This window comes from Vulpes lagopus, chromosome 8, assembly GCF_018345385.1.
Source record: "Vulpes lagopus strain Blue_001 chromosome 8, ASM1834538v1, whole genome shotgun sequence".
NCBI classification, from domain to species: domain Eukaryota; kingdom Metazoa; phylum Chordata; class Mammalia; order Carnivora; family Canidae; genus Vulpes; species Vulpes lagopus.
Window position 1 is genome coordinate 39842705 of NC_054831.1, and position 21113 is coordinate 39863817.

A 21113-nucleotide genomic window follows, 5' to 3' on the forward strand; every position below is an offset into this window, starting at 1 on the left:
GTCAGACTGGTCTCTGGGAAGAGCTAGCAAGGCTCCTTGCATGAATTCTTAAGCCATATTGCAGACATTACTTGTAGTGCTGGACCTGGGTGTTCCGAGGAAAAGCCTGAGAACCGCACCCCCCCACACACACCGCCACTTCTTAGACATGTGCTTTCAATCTGCACCAGCTGCTCCAGTGTCTCTTAAGGCTATCCCTATTTTGCCTCAAAGTACAGGGGAAATGTCTAACAAAGGAATATAGGAAGGTTAAGAAAAGAGAAAAGAATATCGCAAGAAAGGAAAAATAAGAAAGGCAAAAGCCTAGGCAAAGCTAATCTGCAAAATGTATATCTTGACTCTGAATAGTTGGATAGAGGCAATGCTCCAAGCTTCCAGGCAGCTGGTGAAAAGAAGGAATAATCAATTATGTGGTGCACATAAGCCAAAAGTTAAAAACAGACCAGTTACTTGGAAGAAGTATGGCTATTCCTAGAACTGAAATCTGAAAGGAAGCTGTCCTAGACGCCTCTCAACAGTGTAATTTCCATCTAGGAAATAATGACTTCATGGGACTGTCTTGTACCTTGTCTTTTAATGTTGGCCAATGCCTTAAGAGCAAAAGCACCACTCAGGAAAAACAATTTTGAGAGGCAAGACACTGTGGTCTACTGTGTGTTTCTCCTCAGGTCCCCAGGAGAGTGGTGGCACCATGTGGTCTTCAGATACCCTCCATGGGTAGTGGTGTTCGAATGCAAGCTCCTCATATAGTCGGATGGTTGAGTTGAGGTTCTGCTTTCTGAATACCCAGTGAGCACATAACCTAAGTCTTTGATTAAGGGATCATAAAGATCACTTGTCTGAATCGCAGATTCTCCCAACTTTGACCAACTGATGGGTCAAGCTCTTCTCAGAAGATGATTCTGGTTCCCTGCCACCCATATCTTTCATCTATGGTACCTATTTTGCCTAACCCCCAGGGGGTGCGGTGGGGCTCAATAGGTCCCAAGAGCTCTGAAGGACATGTCAAGGACTACTCTACTGAGGCTCAATTTGCAGACACACAGGAGACTGGGAGTGAGGAGGGGAACACATGTTTTCCAACTCTGGGCCATTGTCCCCACTGTCTAGGAGACCTAGGAGAGGAGCTGCAGTGCCCATGGTCCCTACTGTCCCAGACAACCAGCCTCAGAGTGAGGCCTCAAGGCACTTGCTCCATTCAGGCAAACTGTTAGTGGCCAGAGGTCTGAAGTAACATAAGACAGTCTGCACAGGGGTACCTGGGTGGCTCAGTCAGTTAAGCGTCGGCCTTCAGCTTAGGTCATGATCTCAGGGTCCTGGGACTGGGCTCCCTGCTCAGTGAGGAGTCTGCTTCTCCTTCTCCCTCTGCCTGCAGCTCCCCCTGCTGGTGCTTGCACTCTCTATCAAATCAATAAAATCTCTTTTTTATTTTTTTTTAATTTATTTTTTTTTTAATTTTTATTTATTTATGATAGTCACACAGAGAGCGAGAGAGAGGCAGAGACACAGGCAGAGGGAGAAGCAGGCTCCATGCACCGGGAGCCTGACGTGGGATTCGATCCTGGGTCTCCAGGATCGTGCCCTGGGCCAAAGGCAGGCGCCAAACCGCTGTGCCACCCAGGGATCCCTAAAATCTCTTTTTTAAAAAACAGTCTGCACAATCCTATGTGGATCTCACTTTGTTTACATGTTTTACTAATTTTTTGAGATTGGCGCAAAAACATTTACCAAGGAGTTAGGAGATCACCAGACAAAGCCCAAGATCCCACACCCCAGATGCACTGGCTGTGATGTGATGAAGGCTGGCCTGTTTCCACCTTACCACACTGAAGCCGAACCATCCAAGGCAGTTCTAGCAATGAACAGTCTTGGAGGCTGTTGGAAGGACATTGAATGTATACACAGATAATATATAAAAGGTAGCCAAAGCAAGAAAGGCTTGAACCAAACAAAAAAGGGGGATGGTCCTGCAAATAGGGAGGACACAGTCCTGCAGCCAGCACCCTTTCACTGCTGAGCTAAAAGCTGCTGCAAGCAGGACTTGCCCTGTCTTCTCCCTGTCCAAACTAGCAAAAGGGACCACCTACAACTCCTTGCTGTTTTTATTTTGATTCTTGGTTTCTGATTTCTAGTTTCCATTCCTCTTGCCTAAAATCCAATGCAAAACATCTCAGCAAACACCAAAGGAAAAGAAAAAAAAATCAAAACATTCATTGCTTATTTCCTTATTGGAAGACATCTGATTAAACAGGCTCTGGGCGAGGAACCAGCCACTCAGGGTTGAACAGTTTATATCACTAAGTAAACAGGTTTAATACAGTAAAGAGACACCAGCTGCACCCACCCCAACAGACCTTCTTGAAACCAGCTGTGGGAAGGGTTTCCTTTTCAAGCTATCACTCAAGCCCCCAAGTGCACGCCACGTTAGGCCAAGTTCAGGTCACAGAGGCCAGTTTTGAGAGCTGCACTTTGTCCTCCACCCAGGCCTTCCCGCTGTTGGAGCCAACAAGAAGGAGATTACTCTATCAGCCCTCAAACGCCTGAGAATGGCTGAAGGTTTGAATTCTAGCCTTCTGAACAAACACTTCACAAAGCTACTGCTTTTCATAGCTTCTAGAACTCCCCAGCATTGAGGAACCATCCTTCTGTCTACAGCTTCTCCCTCTGTGGGATGCAAGTGTTTCCTGGGAGTGGTTAATGGGAAGACTTGAAGCTTTGATAAAGTCCAAGGGAGTTTTCAGTCCAAAGCTGATAGGACTTTGCAACTTTTAGAGTCATTTGGGACCAGAGCCTGAGTAGGTATTAGAACAGACCCTGTAGGCATGTAGCCTGGTGCTGTGGACTCTGGGCTCAGACCAACTTATTTGCAATGTGGCAGATCACTTAGAGGTTCTGTGCCTTGATTTTCTCACCTATAAAATGGAGTTAATAACTCTATAAAGTAGGTACAATTATGAGCATTAGATAAGTTAATATATATCAAAAGACACTTAAAACCATGCCTGGCACTGAAGCACTAAATAACTGTTTCATTAATAAATATTAAATGTTACTTAATAATGATTGCAATTATTATGGCTAGTATTTGAGAACTAGTTTTGTGATTGTCAGATTATGTGAAGAAGTGGAAGAAATATTCAAAGCACAAGCGGACATATTAGAGAAACTTTTTCTAAGGAATGTGGGATGTATTTCTAATTTAATAGTCCTATGATCTAGGGAAATCAATCCAAAAGGCTTCTAAATGTTCCCTATGCTACTATTTAGTTGACAGTGGACAAATCACTTCACTTGTGAGAGGATTAGTTTCATTACTCATTAAATTCAAATGATAGCATCTGCCTGTCTGCCCCTCAAGGTTTCTGGGAGCTTTAGATGAAACTGTACTTAGAAAATGGTGAAGTGCAAAGTGATCTCATTTTACACCAGATCTCCTGGAGGCTGCCCCATTCCACCAAGCAAAAAGAGGCAAGCAATAAAGAATTTTCAATACTTTCCACACTCCACAGCCCAACTGTCACATCCTGAGGACTAATCTAGCTCCGTTCCCAGCTCTCAGAAAAGAGCCCTGCCTCAAGGTCTCTGGACTTTCCTGGTGAGACCATGCAAGCCTGACAATAACAGGTCCCCCTAGCTCCTTTCTATACTCACACTAGTCCCCAGTGCTGCCTTCATGGGCCTAAGTCTCTCTCCCATCCTCATTCTGGTCTTGTCCTCAGATGACGAAGGAAAGAGACAGCAACCTTGCACTTTGGCCAAGCCCACACTTCCTTCATTCCCTCTGACTCCTGCCCAGAGGCAAGCCTAGGGCTTCTGACAAGACCCCATTGTGTGGGTAGGACAGGGAGGGCCGCCCGCCAGTTCAGGAAAGGTGGTGCCGCCTTGGGGAGGCCTAGTCCTTGTCAGCAGCTCAACAAAACTGCAAGTGTCATCACATTCCTGCTTAGGCCTCAAAGTGCAAAACATCCATAAAGCTTCAGGAACAAAGAGTATCCGAGGGAGGCCAGCAAGCATTTGCACAATGGAGAGAGCCTTCACACAGAGCCTAGAGTCCTAGGAAGCAGGAAGCCCTCTTGAGAAGAAGCTCCACGCAGCTACCAATTCCTAAAATGAGCCTAGAGAAGTCTTCATGCCCATGAAGGCTTTTATGGAGTATGATTACTTTTTTATTTAAGATTTTATTTATTTATTCATAGAGACACAGAGAATGAGAGGCAGAGACACAGGCAGAGGGAGAAGTAGGCTCCATGCAGGGAGCCCGACGTGGGACTCGATCCAGGGTCTCCAGGATCACGCCCTGGGCTGCAGGCGGCGCTAAACCGCTGCGCCACCGGGGCTGCCCTGGAGTATGATTGCTACTTCATTCAGGGATTCCCCCTTTATCTCTCCTCCACCTCTTTCCCTGAATTCCACAGGAAAGCCCCTCAGCAGTCTCAAGCGTGCCTGGAGGACTGACTGGTCCATGGCAGCTTTGAGCCTTCCATCCATTCGGCTCCCTCTTCAGCTTTGAACAGAAAAACTCCCTTGGACTTTATCAAAGCTTCAAGTCTTCTCATTAACCACTCCCACGTGGTCTGTTCAGTGTGCCTGAATTCATACCTAGAAGCTCCATTTCTAACTCCAGTTCCAGCCAAAGGCCTTGAAAAGTCTTGTCAGTGCTCAAGAGGGGAAATAGGGAGGATGGATGGGTCAGGGATAATGCGTCCTGCTTCCAGAAAAGAGAGGCCAAGCGGGCCTTAAGCATCAGGAGGATGATCCTAAGCATCAGCAGGATGTCTCCTTTCTGAGGTATGCTGCTGGGGAGAGCACGGTGGGTGGGAAGGGAGGAAGCCGGGGGCTCACATTTCAGGAGTGGCGTATTCCGGGGCCCTCATCCTCATGCCTTCCTTCAGGCGGCTGCAGAAGTCCTCGTCCATTTGCACGCCTGGGTATGGAGACCCACCTGCCAGAGACAGCAAGGGAAACACAGGGCACGTCACGGCTCCTGGGAGCAGAAGGCCACGGGAGAGCGAGTCAGTGTTTGTTCCCTCCCTTTAAACTGATGGTTTAGTACTAAGTCCTCAGTGACTGGAATGGATTTTGATACACAGTAGCGCCCACAGGGAAGCTCAGCAGATACTCATCAAGCCACGGGCTTGCTTGGTCAGGCCTGTGGTGCCGGGTGTCCGATGCCCAAGAGGCCGTTCCTATGGCTACTGCGGTCTGTTTGGTCAGGAGAAGGGGTGTCTGCTGCAGGGAGTTCCCCTCTCCCCACAAGGAACTCGGAAGAAAGCCTGTCAGTAGAGGTTCCTACCTTGGGTGAATGAGATTCTTTTTAAAACGCCGGTGGACCTGGAATAGGATCCTCGTGGATCACTCACACCTCAGGGAGAATGATTTACTTCACTACTTTCTTATAAATTCCTCACAGAACCAGAGCACTAGCTGCTGGGAGGGACCTGAGAGCAAAGGGGTCCTGAGCTCTGGGGTGCGGCAGGTGGGCTGGGGTGTGCCTGAGGGGCCCAGACTTGGTCCTTGGACAGTTCTACCACCCAGGATACCCACGTGACCTTTCCTTTTAGGGAGATGCTTGGTTGGAGCTAGGGGTGAATAAAGCCTCCCAACCTGCTCTGTTCCAGACGTTGAACCTAGTCTCTCCCCACATTTGTTTGTCTGTACTTTCTAGTGCGTACTGCTGGTAGGAAGCAGCTGGGAGGCGTGCAGCTCTGGCACTGTGTCACTGTGGGGCCACTGTGGCCGCCAAGCTGCTTTCAAGGACTGGAAGCAACAGGTGCCTGTCATCGAAAGCAGGGGAATGATTTTCACACATTTCAGGAAACCAGGGATGTTACTGGGTGACTTATTTGCTCCAAAAGGCAAATTTTTGGCAAAGTCCAAAAGACTGTTGGCTGGCCCCCATGCTTGGGAGGCCTCGGAGCATCAGAGTGTGGCTGCAGGCAGATGTGGGCTCTGTGCACATCTGTGTGCCTGGGGCCTTGAACAGGGTTTCTAGCCACCCAAAGTGGATGTTATTGGGAGCAGAATAAATATAACCAGGGTTCCCATTGTTCTTCCCACGTGAACCAGCATCTGGGGCTAGCTGAGCTAATACTGGAGCCACGAGAGGCCTCCTGTTTCTAAGGTCGCCAGCTAAGCTGTGCTTGTTGGGGCCTTTCTGGAAGAAATTCTGAGGGGAGGGGGATGCAGGGAGGGAGGAGGTAGGGCATTGGCAATTGGGGAGTTTGAGGAATTAGGAGAAGGAGCAAAGCATAGAGGAAGTAGACTGGCTGAAGGTAAACCTGACCTCAGATGTGATGTTGATCCACCTCCCCTCCCCATGTGAGCTCCTAGAGGGCATCTTCACAGGGTGCACATGCATTCACCATTGCTCATGTAAGCCTTGTGAGCTGCTACAAGGACCTGTGTGTCTTTTAGAGGCTGATCTCAAGGGTGGATCTATCTGGAGGACACTTGGCAGAAGATGCAGCCATTTATGTGATCCCTTCCTTCCCCAGGTTTACCTAGGGAGAAGATTTCCCACAGTAGTACTCCGTAAGACCACACGTCACTCTTGGTGCTGTAGATTTTGTCGAAGATAGATTCAGGAGCCATCCACTTCAGAGGAAGGCGTGTCTAGAAAAGGACAGGGGGGCTTGAGCAGATGGACACGAAAACAAAGCATGTTCAACCCAAGTGCCCGTGGGGTCACCTCCCAGATAACACTTGGCCCACAAATCATTTCCTAGAGCAGCTAAGGTTTCCTAAGATGGAGGAAACTGTCAGAACATGCAGTGTCACACTAAAAGACCATGGTAAGTGTTTGGTGAACTCCTCCCTCGTATCCGCATGTCCTCACTCCATGACTCTGTAAGAAACCCTTCTTCCCCCCAAAAGGCATGCACCCTCCAGGGGCCTGGAAAGGAATGATCTGCATTAGGACACGTCCTGAACAATCAATGATTTTCAGGGTTTGGGGTTTTGTTTTTAAGGAGGAAGATTTTGAAAGGCATTCCTGTGTAAAAAGGCAGGATTTTTAAAGTCACTGAATCAGGGAAGTGGGCAAAGACACTAGAAGGAAGGAAATACTGGTAGTATTTAGGCGACAATTTGGCAGGTTTCCAAGGGTGCAGACCGATCTTCCTTCTCTTCAGACAGCAGGAGTCTCGGTGGGCTCAGTCTTGCACTTTAGTTGGATGGGATTTGACAGGAGGTATGGGATCACGGAGAGACAGAAACAGAAGTGGGGGAGGCTGGAAGAGACCCAGGGGACAGAAAATAGGGACAGATTTTGCCTATCAGGGCTCACGGGGAAGGTTCGTTGTTCTCCTTTTCTAAGAAGGGACTACAGAGCAGTGGTTCTCAAAGTGACCCGGGACCAGCTGTATCTGTAGCACCTAGAAAACTTGGTAGAAAGGCAAATTCTCAGACCCCACCCAAGACTCCCTGAACCCGAATCAGAACCTCTCGGTGTGGAGCTCAGTAAATCATAGTTTTAATAAGCCCTCCAGGTGATGTGTGTGCTTGCTCAAGTTTGAGAATCCCTCCTAGAGCGAGCGTCAGAGCCCAGACGCAGGCTTAAGAAGAGAGGACACAGGAGGTCACCTACAGACGTGAAAGATAACCCTGTGTTCAAAAACAAGCGGGAAGAGAAGCCAGAGCGGGCCAGCAGGGAGACGCTAGGCGGGAGGCAGGCATGGGAGGTAAACCATTTCCTCCTCAGATAAGACTGACACCCTCCCCCACCCTTTCCTGAGCTATCCACACCTGCGGAATCAATCACCCGGTTTACTCGAGGGAAAGAGTCCAGGCTGTTCCTCCCAGCGGTACAGGGCACTCCCACAGGAGTCCAAGGGAGGGGAGGATGAGGTCTTACCAGGCCCCACTGAACAGTTTCCGGGTTCGCAGGCTGTGGCAGTGCTGCCCAAAAGGCCAGGTCCCACACCAGCCACGGGGAGAGCACAGAACCAGGAGACAGGGGCCCCACGCAAGGGCCCTTCTGAGCCCCACGCAAGGGCCCATTCAGGCTGCTCATCTTCACAGAAAGCCACAGGATGGTTTTCAGGGAGTGTGTAAAGATTTACCGAGGGCTTTGGTGTGCGCTTCCAAGATGACATAAGTGAGTCAAAACAACAGCACATTGACTTACATCTCCTTTTCTCACGTAATCGGGGTTTTTATAAATGTCCCGGGCAAGGCCAAAATCGCAGATCTTCACCACATTGTTCTCAGATAAAAGAATATTTCTCGCTGCCAGGTCCCGATGAATGCACTAGGACAAAAACAGTTGCCTCATCATTGCATTTCCTTAACCTAACCCACTGTTTTCCCGCGCCTTTTCAGCGTCCTTATTCCTCTTACTCTGAGGATCCATTTCACCTGCTTCCTTTACCTTAAGGAAGCAACTTCCAATGCATACGAGGTGACCATGAACAGAAGCCATTTCTCTGCAAATAGGCTCCCTGAGGCCCGTAAGCCAAGAAGTGGCCTGAATCTGCTTTGCCACTGGCAGGACAGCGTCCTGGTAAACCAAGTTGGCCGTCAATGTCTCCCAGTCAGCAAAACTCCCCCTGGCCTCCCACCCAGCCTTTCACCCTGAGCTGCCGTTTTGTGGAGCACCCTGCATGGATGTACTAACAAGCTCTCCGGTGAAGTCATGTATTCTGAGATTCTGGCCAGTTTGGAAAATAGGCCAGAGGGCAGGGTGCAGAATGGCTGGTGGGCTTGTCCAGCCTGAAACCTGGTGAGGTTTTCCCCTAGAATCAAGTTCTACTCATTGGTATCCGAGGCTCCTGAGTCCCATCCGGACACATGAAGGCATTCGTTGTGATGTTTACTCTACATAAGTATAAACAAATACGAGGAAGAGTGGATGTAGAGCAAAGGTGAGCGTGTGTCCATAAAACGTCCACATGTCTAGGCCTGGCACAGAAGGGAAGCAGTAAAAAGCAAGGCTGACCTTTCTGGAAGACAAAAACTCCATGCCTCTGGCCACTTGAAAACTGTAAGAAATCAGATCTTCCATAGTGATGGGCTGCTTGTAGAAATCATCGGAATCTGGAAAGCATTAAAACCATAACTGTTTGTCATGGCTCTTGTTATTTCACCAAATCCCAGTTTATTGGAACAATGTTAGCAAAACATAAAACCAACAAGTAGATCAGAGTTCATTTTCAAGAGCATTTGAGTTTCAACATGAATCTCAGAGATTTTTTTTTTCCAGGCCTCCAGCCCATTTTACCCCAGCATGGGGGTGGGGGATGATCTGTTCAAGACAAAAAGCCCTGTGGGGAGACAATCGCCCAGTTCCCTGTCAAAATTAGCAACTCTGTAAATAATCTTAATTCAAATCTTATCTCCTCAGGACATTATCCTTCAAGTCTCCCACGGATGTTTATTAGGGTGATAAATAAGAAAAAAATTTCAGAGATGCACAGTATGTTGTAAAAATATCTCAGACTGTAGGACAGGAAGGAATTAATACCTACCCTCCTCTTCCTCAACATCACTCAGACTTTTATCTTCCTGAAACCCGGAGCTTGCGAAGCTCTCACTGCTGGTGACACTATCTAGTCTTTGTTTCTTGTCTTGCTCCGGATCTGGCTCCATTTTTTCTTTCTTAGGCTCCATGTGTAATGCTGCATCCTTTGAACAGACCAAGAAGGACACAGAGGAAAGAGACTTTCAGAATAGCAATGAGGAAACTAATCCTTCGAGCTGGCAGTCGCCTGAGTTGGGAGAGTGTCGTGGCACAAACCAGAGAGTAAGCGCAAGGGCCCTATGGCGCTCAGGTGCCTGGCTCTTCCCTGGGGTTCTAGAGTCTGTTCTGCTTTTGAGGGGGTTTCCAGATAGCATCTTAGGCAGAATAAAGAAATATTAATAGTCGCTGGTACTCACTGAGCGCTTACTCTGTGCCAGCCACTATATGAAGAATCTTAAGTACATTTTCACATTTAATCTCTGTAACAACTTTATGAAGTACTTCTTGCTTCTCCATGAAGAAATAGGTTCAGAGGAGGCAAGTAGTAAAAAGTCCCATGCAAGTAGTAAATGGCAAAGCTTGAACTCAGGCTTGGCCAACTCCAGTCCATGCCCTTAACCACTTTTTCCATACCACATGCCATCTTGTGAAAGATAATCCGAATAGTAGAAACAAATCCCTAGTGGACTTGGGGCTTCACTTGGCATAATCCCTCTGAGTAATGAGAGAAGGTTATACTTATCAATTTCTCTGGTTTCTCTGGGGAAGAAGGGAACACGGACATTTCTTTGTCTCCCCTCCATTCAAAACAAAGACACTGTTTGATCCTAAAAAGGGTAGAAAAGACCTTTTATCCTGGACTGGGCATCCAAGCCTTGGTGTGTAATCTGGCTCTTCCATTAACTATGTAAGATCGGGCAAATGACCTTTTTTGGGTCTCACTTTCCTCACTGGAAAAGCTCCATCTTATTATGTTTGGACTCCTAGGAAAGGAGGTGTTGGTTCTGGGTGTTCATGTGGAACCGGAAAGATTTTTATCATCTTTGGCAATTTACCTAATAACTGTTGACATTACAAACTTGGCACTCCCGGTGGCTTCGTGACTATGTACTGGTGGAGCATACACCTCGCTCAGTAATGCTAGCTGGCACTACTGAGGAAGGGGCTCAGAGGGAGTAGGGCTCAGTGGTGTCCCTTTCTGCACCTGCACAGAGCGGAGGTGCTGGGATTCATTCTTGCTTGGCTTTTTCTAGAAATGTCGCGAAGTAGGAGAGATCCCTCCACTAGAGGGCGCCTTGGGAGTAAGCAGAAGACAGGAGGGACAGCCTGCAAACTCAGCCTGGGGGGCAGGGGAAGGGGGGTTCCAGGCTCCTGCCTCCTGACAAGAAACCTGCAGAAGCCCTGCTGAGGGAGGAGGGGGGGGGGGGGGCAGGCCTCAGTGTAGATCCCCGCTGCCACCGCAGGTGACCTACCCGAAAATAAATAAACTGTAATTCTTTGTTGCTGTGTCTCCCAGAGGCAGTTAGGGTTGGTTCCGCTGGGGGGGGCGGTGGGGGTTACTGGAATTGGATTTTTCACTAGGCCCCTTCTCAGGACACAACACAGCAGGGAAATGGCACTGGCAGGGGTATAGCGAGGAGAGTGCTCAATGGGTCTACTCATGGCTCAGCCCATGACAATGCTCTCCACTCTCTGGGCAGCCTTTCTTTTTATTTATTTATTTATTTTTGTAAATTTTTAAATATTTTATTTAAATTCAATTTGCTAATATATAGTATAACACCCAGTGCTCATCTCGTCATGTGATGGGCAGCCTTCTTATTCATCTTCCCAGTGGTCACAGCCTGGATACGTCTGTCTGCAGGGACCAGAACTCAGGCTCCCTCACCCACTCCTTGACTCCCAATCAATTCTATATTCAGCTTTGCTTATTGGTAAGCACCACTGTTTATTAAAGGTTGGATGCACGGAACTTCCGGGACTCTAGCAGTACGCGGTGAATTTATTACAAATAGTATTTAAAGAGCCTGGCGCATTTATTTGGAAAATGAAATATCCCATTTCTATTTAGCCTCTTGGTTTTTCCTTCACTTTCTCTTTATATTCCTTTAGGTTCCAAATATGAAATACAGCCATGTGTTTTCCATGAAAACAAGGAGCTCCACCAACAGGGAGGCGAATCATTAAATATAGCCAGGGGAGGAAGCAGAGCCTTCTAAACAAAGGACGCACGAACCCAAACGTTCCATCCTGCCCAGGTCCCTGGGGTAGGCTGCTGCCTTAGTTCTTCTTGAAGCAGTCCAGGATTTCAGGACTGAAGGGACTTCGCACTGCTCTCCACCCAGGCCACCACTATCCCCCTTTTCTTGTGGTGTCTCCCTCTCTCCCGTCCCCACCCCACCTTCCTTATCCCATCTTGTGTACAGGAAGGCTTTGCAAGGGTTGTCAAGAGACCTGGGCTCTTTTCCCCCAGACTCCACCTCTTGGTAAGTGTCTGTAAGTCAATCACTTGACTTTTCTGGGCACATCTATAATGTAAGAGAGTGAACTAGCTGATCACAAAGGTCCTTTCCAGATCAATTTAAAAAAATCTCTATCTCCCAACATGGGGCTTGAACTCAGGACCCCAAGATTGAGTCATATGCTCTACCAACTGAGCCAAGTGAGGTGCCCCTTCAGCTTCAAGATTTTAACTACTGGAGGGCATGGTTTATAATTGGAGACAATATGTTCTTGCCTATATGTTTCTAAGTCTGATAGATCACCTGTGTCTTTGGTTGGGTCAAAGTTGGAGGGATGAGAGAATTGGCCAGCTGTCCAGTGGTTCTTATTTGTTTGTCCCGTGAATACTGCTGTCCATGTGACAGTTGGGCAGAATTCTTGGATGTGCAGCACTTTGTCCATCATATAGGTCTTATAGATTGGTGGCATTAAGTTGGACTCTCCCAATCTTTCTATCTCAGTAACAATAATGACAGTTAACATTTATGGAGTGCTTAATTCAATGAAGAACGTGATTCTCTCAACAATGTCATGAGTTCGGTTCTGTTATTCCCTCCACTTAATAAAAGAGGGGCCTGAGACTGAGAGGTAGAGTAGCTTGCCCAAGGTCCCAGATTTTGAGTGAGAGAAACATGATTTAAACCCAGGATGCCTCGTTCTGGAGTCTGTGTGTTTCATCACCACACTGTAGACTCATCACCAGCACTGCTGACTAGCAGTTAATAATGTCAAGTCACTCCTCCCTAAGCTGCTCCAGCCCAGGAAAGGATACAATACTGGTGGGATGAGTCACACTGGCAAAGTTTTATCAAACCTTCTCCTCCATTCAATAATCTCTTTTAGATTTTGTTTGCCTTCAGGACTTAAACCTACATGTTCCTTTTGTTATGTAGCTTTATTTTAGTGGGTAAGGCTGGTTCCATGTTTGTGTGCAGGGCTAACTGTGGGGGCAAGGGTCTGGGGAAAGCAGAATAAAGGGCATAACAAGAGGAGAAAATAATTTCTCTGGCCCAACACTGCCTTTGTGTTCACTGCTAAGTCACTCAGTTGATTGAGGCATTAATTTCTCTAATAAATGGGGGCAATTATATTTGCTATCATCTTTAAAGAAACAAGTAATCCCGTGATTTGTGTCGGTGTCTGCGTATGTATGGAGAGAAAGAAAGAAAGAAAATGATCAAGATGCTTGGACAGGTAGTTAGGTAGATGGCTCCTAAATTTTAATTCTAAGTTTTGCTGCATATGCTGGGATTACATATTCTCTGTGCTGCCCACAAAATGTGTGCTGTATTAGCATGGAAGGAAAAAACAGAGATTGGGTTTTAGGCTTGGTCATTAATGAAAAAATACAGTTTCTCTTACTTTATGCTTATGTAGCCTAAACCTCCAACCCTTAAGTTCCTTACCTTGTTGAGAAAGAATAAGTCTCGTTTGCTCTTGAGGTAGTTGGACAGATTTCCGTATTTGCAATATTCAACGATCACCATCAGAGGCCCTGCACCCCAAACAGATGACTTGTCATTTGTCAATTTCCAAGGGTAATGGGAAAGCAGGCAGCCTATGGTTGGGTCTCCAGGATGCTAGCTGAGACCTCCCAGCTCTCACCCGCTTTCTGTATCCCCTGCTACTCTGAACAGGTAGTCTTTCCGATTACCCTCCATCTCTACTACTTTTGTTGACCGTGGAAAACATTGGTGCACACAGGTCTTTTGCACCTTTCTTTCTGGCTTAAGCAGTGATCGCACATCTATACCCAAGTGCTAACCTCCCCACGGGGGAAGATAGAAAAGTCTTCAGGAACATGCTGGAGCCCTCAGTCATGACCATAGCCATGTCCTGGCTGCTTGACCCAGTGGGGAAAAGCTGTGTGAAGGGAAGGGCCCTTCTGGTTGTCCTTCACATCACCTCCTCCTGGGGTTCTACCAGTAGTAACTTCTTCTTTTATGTGAAGCTTCAAGGAATGCTCCACCTTCTAACCATTACCTTAGCTCTGGCCACTCTCCTTCAAAGCCATCCTGAGAGAAAAAATGCTCTCCACTTGACCCAGAGCCCATGGAAGGAGGTCTCAAAGGGATTCCTTCTATTTAGAGCCTTTCAATTAACTGTACAGGGAAGGCATTTCTAGGATGGGAGCACCTTTCCATAAATGGACAAACTGTTTCCTCTGGAACTACTGAGAGGCTGTTTTTCAGGAGGTGAGGAGGAATGGGGAGAACGAGCTGTATGTCAGACTCTGTTCTTAGCATGTGAATGGGGAGAGGGAGCAGGCCCTCCTTCTCATTTACCTCCTTGCTTGGTACAGGCTCCTAGCAGGTTGACTACATTCAGATGGTGGCCAATGTGGGTCAAGATCTTGAGCTCAGTCATCAGAGCTTTGTACTCGCTGGCTGTGGCCCCCTCTGTGTGAGAAACAAGGAAGAGTCAGGGCGACAGGACAATGGGGCTCTTTCCGCTGGAGGAGGCATTCCTGCCCTCCATGTTTGCCAACGCTGAGCCGGTTGCTTCACCAACTTCCCCACAGTCTTCAGAAAGGCCAGGTCTCCAGACTGTTTTCATTACTCCCTCCCTCCTGAGCCAACATCCTTTTGATTACAGTAAGGCCCAGAAGCAGTGGTGGGGTTAGTCACTGGGCATTTCCTCTTGGTGGACCTGGTCTGCTCAGCAATGCGCTGACTCAGAGCTGGGCACCTCATTGAGGCGCCTTCCAAAGGCTTCCGTTCTACAGAACCAGGCTCAGCAAGAACCTTCCAGACAGGGGATGTGCCCACACCTCCCCTCTTTTTCTCACTTTCCCCTCTTTGAAGAGTTACAAAGAAGGAGCACCAGGGGTCTGCAAGAGTGGAATGGCCACTTCTGTAAACATCTTTGCAATGTGTTATTTTCTCCCTATAACCTTTTCCTCCCTGGAGTCTGCAGGGTTATCTCGAGTTGTAAGGATCCATAAGCATCTGACTTCAACTTCATTCACAGAGATAAACAACATCAGTGTAAGATTTAGCAGAGGCTAAAGCCTAAATTAAGTTTGTTCTGTTTGTTTTCTCTCTTTTTTTGGTGGTGGTAGTGGTGGGGTGTCCTTCTTATTGGTTAATTTATAAGGCATTTACAAAATTAATAAAGTCATATAATCTTATTGTAAAATATTCCAACAACATGATGTATACAGAGTAAAAAGTGAAGGCCACTCCAATCACTTGCCTCCTTTTCTGTGTATTTATAAACAAATATACCCACTTAAAGGTCTTTTTGTTTTGTGTACATAAATGGGATCATATATATATTATATATATCTAATAAATATATATATTTAATTTGATTTTTTAATATGTCAGAAACTTTCTCCATTCCTGTTAGTTGATTAATAGCATTCTTGACATTTGAACTGTCACCAGTTTTGTGTGTGTGTGCGTGTTTTGCCATTACAAGTAATGCTGTAGTAGATAGCCAATGTGTAATCTTCATACTCATGTGCAAGTATGACTGTAGAAGAGTCTGGGAAATGGCCAGAGCATGTGCATGGTATTTCATAAGGACAAATCACTTTTGAATTATTTTTTAAGTAATACCCAGATAAGCTCTAGAAGCTTTCCAACGGGGTTGGGATTGGCTCACAGTAGATGCTCAACAAATATTTGTTAGTAAAATAAACACCCTGAATACTCTTCTCATTTCAGACATGGGCATTAGGCCCAAAAAGGTTAAAGGTTCTGCTCAAGAGCACTTTGAAAGAGCTTCTGACTCATGGCCTATGTCTGACATTCTGTCTTTTCAATTTCTCCTAGAAACAGATGGCCAACCAATTCAAGCAAGAAAGCTGAATGGAAATGGTTTTTAGGAATTTTATATAGTGGGTTATTTGGCAATCTCTTAAAAAAAATTAAGACAAAAGATGATCACACATGTTTATTTCAGTATTGCATAGAATACATTCTTTGGGCCTTTAAAAATTTCCAAGTCAGAATCTTCCCCCTCAAACTCATCAATCCCTGCATGCTTTTATGCCCCTTTGGCACAGAGGCAAAAATCAGGCTCTCTTGCTCAGATTGTTCCATTTACAGGCAGGTGTTATCTTGGATCCACAATAGATAAGCATAGGCAGGAGAGCCACCTCTCCGGGAGAAGGTATGTGGTAGTAAGCAGGAAAATGGGACCAGCTAAGGAAGCAGATGCTTCCAGATGGAGTTTCGACTTAGGACTTAGCTCAAGGTTGGATATTCGATTGCCTCCATAACTTGGGCCAGGATCATGTTAGTATTTGAGGGCAATGGGCCATTTCCTGGAGGCCAGGTTTCGGCAGCCCCTCTTGTGTAGCACCATGGTGGTGGGGGTGGGGGGAACAGTGCTACATTCAAACCCTTGTTGTTGCACTGGTGAGCTATGGGACGTAGCAGAAGTGATTTAACCTCTCTGAGTCATGTTTCCTCAGCCAGAAACTGGGAAAATAATGTCTATCTCACAAGGCTGAAGAGAGAAAAGTAAGAAAAATGGCAATTTCATGTGATTCAACTGAACACAGTAAAGCACTTAGTCTGGTGCTTTCTCATACAGAGGACATGTGGATGCCTCTTCTCTTCAGAATCTGGGGCACAGGGTGTGGGGGGCAGGGTGCTGGAATGCAGGGATTCTCACAGAAAGGCCTGCCATCATCTGAGCAGTCCATTTCGCACAGAAGTCCTGATTCGTGGGTGTAAGACTCCTTGCCTGGCTATTTTTAAGTAGAACTGTCAGGTTCCCTGGAGAGTTTTATCAGAGATTTTGCCTGACAAGGGCAGCAGCTTGGGATAGAAAATGCCATTTCATGGGGCTCTTGCAATGCTGCATCCATGCTGGAAGAAATAAAGAGCTTTGAAGTCTCCCTACGTGTATAGTACTTCCTCCTGGAGCTTTTTCTAGGGATCTGCTTGGCTGGGTACATAGCTTCCTGTGCCTCAAAATCCCCTGCAAATGTCCTGGAGATTTTGGAAAGCTAAAAAACTGCCCTTTGGGTGTCCAGTCCTTTTTGGTTTTGGAATCTTAAAAATGAATTGAAATGACATGAATATTCCATCATGAATGAAGAAACAAAGTATTTTCCATACTTTAAAAGATATATGCATCTTTGAGATGTCTGATTTATGCAGTTTTCCCCTATTTTCATTTTCATCTCTCTTGGGATGGTCATAAATCACTGTGCCATGTGGTTTCACCTCCCAAGTGCTTCAGAGAGCAGTAGTGTCTTTCAATGCTAAGAGAGATATAGATATAGATATAGATATAAATATAGATATAGATATAATTTCTCAAGAGGAAATGTTCTACGGGTGGGACTTGACAGTATAAAATATTTTAGAGTTCTGCTGATCTCAAGTATTCCAGCTTCATAGTTTTACTTTGTAGTTAGTCATGTCCCAGCTAAGCCTTTGGGTTTACAATGCATAGCTAATTTCCCATTATAATATCACAGTGGATCATTCCGAAACTTTGAACCTGTGGTTATAGTGAGCTTAATTCCCTGGTAGATAGAGCTCAAGATGTGAGAGGAGAAAGATCTTTGAGGTAACAGAGATTGCTTTCCCATGGACAGTGTTGGATTGTTTCATTTACGAGGTTAATCTGAGCTCTTGCTGGCCCAATCTACAACTCCTGAAGCAAACTAGGAGGGCTTCTAGGAGTAGAAGACAATTATGTGGCCAGAGCAGAAATAACTTGCATCTGTTCCTAGGCCATATCTAACTTATAACCAGTGTTTCAAGAATGCCACAGGTCCACTGAAAGCCAAACTATGGCATCCATACCTTTCAGCATTTTTACAGCCACAGTCCGGCATGTAGGTGATTTCTTAATGCCAAATGCAGAAGCTTGAACCACTTTTCCAAAAGCCCCTCTTCCAAGTGACTTGCCTGTAACGAAAAGAAGACATTGGTTTGCCAAGCCAGCAGGGTGAAGTTAAGTCTTTTTCAGGAAGAAAGTGCCTTGTATCCTACGTGCATATGTGACCCATGTAGACTTTGAAGGGAATCCCCAAAAAACTGAGCCCCAAAGAGTCAAAGTAAGGGACAACACATTTCTGGGGTATCTTCCCTCCACCTCTTCACTGGGCTTCTGGGTGCCTTTGTCCCTTGCAGCTAGGCTAGGTCCCTGGAAGGCATCTGGTGGGGGTGGGTGACCAGTTTCCTCTTCACCAAATCCTCCTGGGGAGTCTCTCCTATTGTTAACCGTTAAACATTACATTACTACGAAGCCTTCCCTTTGTTTAACCTAAGCCACTTTGTTTACCTCTTAAGGTCATTTCTTCTGATCTGTTTTCAGCAGAAAGGAAGAAACAGAATGACAGTCACTGCTATCAGTTCTAATAATGCCCCATAGCTACACAATAATCACTATATCATTTCTTAGCCTTTCTTGCCAGGCGAAATATTCCCAGCTATTCTAACATGCCCTTACATCATGTCTATATCTTCAAGCCCCAGCACATGAGCCTAGCAACTTTTGGTAGCAATTGGTTTAAGCCACAGAGAAATGAGGGGCAGCTCCGGTGGCGCAGTGGTTTGGCGCCGCCTGCAGCCTGGGGTGTGATCCTGGAGACCTGGGATCGAGTCCCACATCGGGCTCCCTGCATGGAGCCTGCTTCTCCCTCTCCCTCTGCCTGTGTCTCTGCCTCTCTCTCTGTGTCTATGAATAAATAAATAAAATCTTAAAAAAAAAAGCCACAGAGAAATGATTGCCAAATGCAATAACAGAGTCAGGTTTCTTTCATGGCACCTGTCATGACCACTGTTAACATGTTCATCTCCTCAGCCTTGCATGAGACCACTTGACTCAGAAGGGCAACAACAATGTCTGAATCTTCCCAGGGCCCCCCTTCTCAGGGCCTGGTGCATAGAAGGCCCCCCTGTGCATCAGTGCAGAAGGAGGAGTAGCCATTTGGGAACTTGTGACATGCTCACAGCAAGTCTCATACAGTTATGGGTACTTGTAGGAGCCCATGGGTTGGAGACTGTGAAGGTGATGCTCTGTGAAGAAGGTAACCCCTGCCCAGAATATCTCAGCTACTTTTTTTTTTTTTTTAATCAGGGCACTTTCTTTTGCACCGTCAGGACACAGGTAGCCAAATAGAACTGAAAGCAACAGTACACCTCGAGCATGATGTGGCAAAAGGAAGAGTGAGCCAAAGAAGTCACTCTTGCTTGGTTCTTCTGGGGGAAAAGGTAGTCAACACAATGCCTCTGGCCAAAAGTAAACTCTGGTAGTTAGAGTGTTAATTTGACATGACTCCTTCTCCCTCAGCCTAGTCCTCTTTCTCAGACTGTTCTGATAAGGGGCCTTTAATGAGTTAACCAACCGACCTTCCTTCCTTCCTTATACTCCAATCCCTTCCCCCCAAAGACATAGGTTTTGAGTTTTTGTTTTAAGATTCTCATGAAGCTTGTAATGAAGCTTTCCTGATTTTCTTTTTTTTTTTTTTATAAATTTATTTTTTATTGGTGTTCAATTTGTCAACATATAGAATAACACCCAGTGCTCATCCCGTCAAGTGCCCACCTCAGTGCCTGTCACCCAGTGGCCCCCACCCCCCGCCCACCTCCCCTTCCCCCACCCCTTGTTCGTTTCCCAGAGTTAGGAGTCTCTCATGTTCTGTCTCCCTTTCTGATATTTCCCACTCATTTTCTCTCCTTTCCCCTTTATTCCCTTTCACTATTTTTTATATTCCCCAAATGAATGAGACCATATAATGTTTGTCCTTCTCGGACTGACTTATTTCACTCAGCATAATACCCTCCAGTTCCATCCACGTTGAAGCAAATGGTGGGTATTTGTCATTTCTAATGGCTGAGTAATATTCCATTGTGTACATAGACCACAGCTTCTTTATCCATTCATCTTTCAATGGACACCGAGGCTCCTTCCACAGTTTGGCTATTGTGGACATTGCTGCTAGAAACATCGGGGTGCAGGTGTCCCAGCGTTTCATTGCTTTCCTGCTTTTCTTACAACTTTATACTTTTACGTGCAATGACTCAGTAACAAACATTACGTCACCCTGCCTCTCTGATCAGTATCGTCCCCTCACTACCGAACACCCCAGGCATCCAGTCAGGACACGAGAAAAATTCAATTACCGATGTGATGATAAGAGCCTCTTTGTAACTATCTCTTTGCATCCATCTCCTGGGGACTCCTTCTTCATTAGGAGGGAACATTGGTGAGATTACATGCTTTTGTCTGGTCATAAATGCACTGGTAGTGACCAATAAAGGTCATTCCTCCCAGAGTGCGCACCATGGACAGGGATATAGGCTTTGCTTCCCTCTGCAGATAAAATCATCCATGAAACAGACCAGAATGGGGACTCAAGGTTTAAAGAAAAGTGCCTCGGGGGGACCCTGCAGGTACTGGATGTGGAAAGCACCTATGCCAAGAGCACTGGCAGCTACCTCCCCCAGACTTGTAAAGACAGGTGCATTTTGGTTGGATATTCATTTCTTGCTTTTTGAGGGCAAAAGAATGTTTTTCTTTGTGGTGCCTGATAGGAAAAGCATCCTGAGCCAGACCAATATCAAGATAATCTCTCCCTTAGGACACCTACCTGCATCCCTTGAAGGCTCTTGCTTGTTTGGGGCAGACAGATCCATTTCCCTTCCTCTGGCCTCAGCCCCCAGGCGTTCCCTTCTAGGCCGGCCCAACACACTTGGTTTTAACTAGTGTTTGGGGATTTTGCTTCTGTCAATGAGAATAAGCTCGTTCTCACTTGGCTTCCCTCAGCCTTTTCATCTATTCTCTTGGAAGCTGATGGCTGCCTCATAAAACAGCATGAAGCTATTACAGGCTCTTTAATCATCTGATGCATTGGAATCATTTGGCAGACCCACTGTTCCAATTTCAGGGGAGCCTGGTGACACTGGGCTTGACCTTGCCTGATCCTTCTTTTCCCTTAAAATCCTCCTTGGTGCTACCTACATGCCGCTAACTGGCTCGTAAAAGTGCTAGGTCATTGCCATATAATGGAAGGATATTGGAATCTCCTTGAAGACTGTCCTTGACTGGCCAGAGTCCCTGGGACACTCGGGAGAGTACCCAGCAACACTGACATGCGGAGCTGTCTTCCAAGAGGCCACACCAGCCCACACGCTGTCCACTTGCAAATTCCACATTCCCTTGTGGTTTCCTATATTAGGTA

At 46.4% G+C, this 21113-nt stretch overlaps 1 protein-coding gene across 2 annotated transcripts in view; it reads right to left on the reverse strand.

Moving 5' to 3' along the window:
• Positions 1-21113, reverse strand: part of FLT1 (fms related receptor tyrosine kinase 1) — a 177526-nt gene that overhangs the window by 12779 nt on the left and 143634 nt on the right. For both annotated transcript variants that reach the window (XM_041764815.1, XM_041764814.1), the window contains exons 18-25: positions 17731-17835; positions 14245-14358; positions 13366-13454; positions 9465-9621; positions 8936-9033; positions 8126-8248; positions 6501-6612; positions 4843-4942 (exon numbers count right to left, since the gene is read on the reverse strand). In XM_041764815.1, the coding sequence (XP_041620749.1) occupies positions 4843-4942; positions 6501-6612; positions 8126-8248; positions 8936-9033; positions 9465-9621; positions 13366-13454; positions 14245-14358; positions 17731-17835 (898 nt within the window). The remainder of the gene's footprint in view (positions 1-4842; positions 4943-6500; positions 6613-8125; positions 8249-8935; positions 9034-9464; positions 9622-13365; positions 13455-14244; positions 14359-17730; positions 17836-21113) is intronic.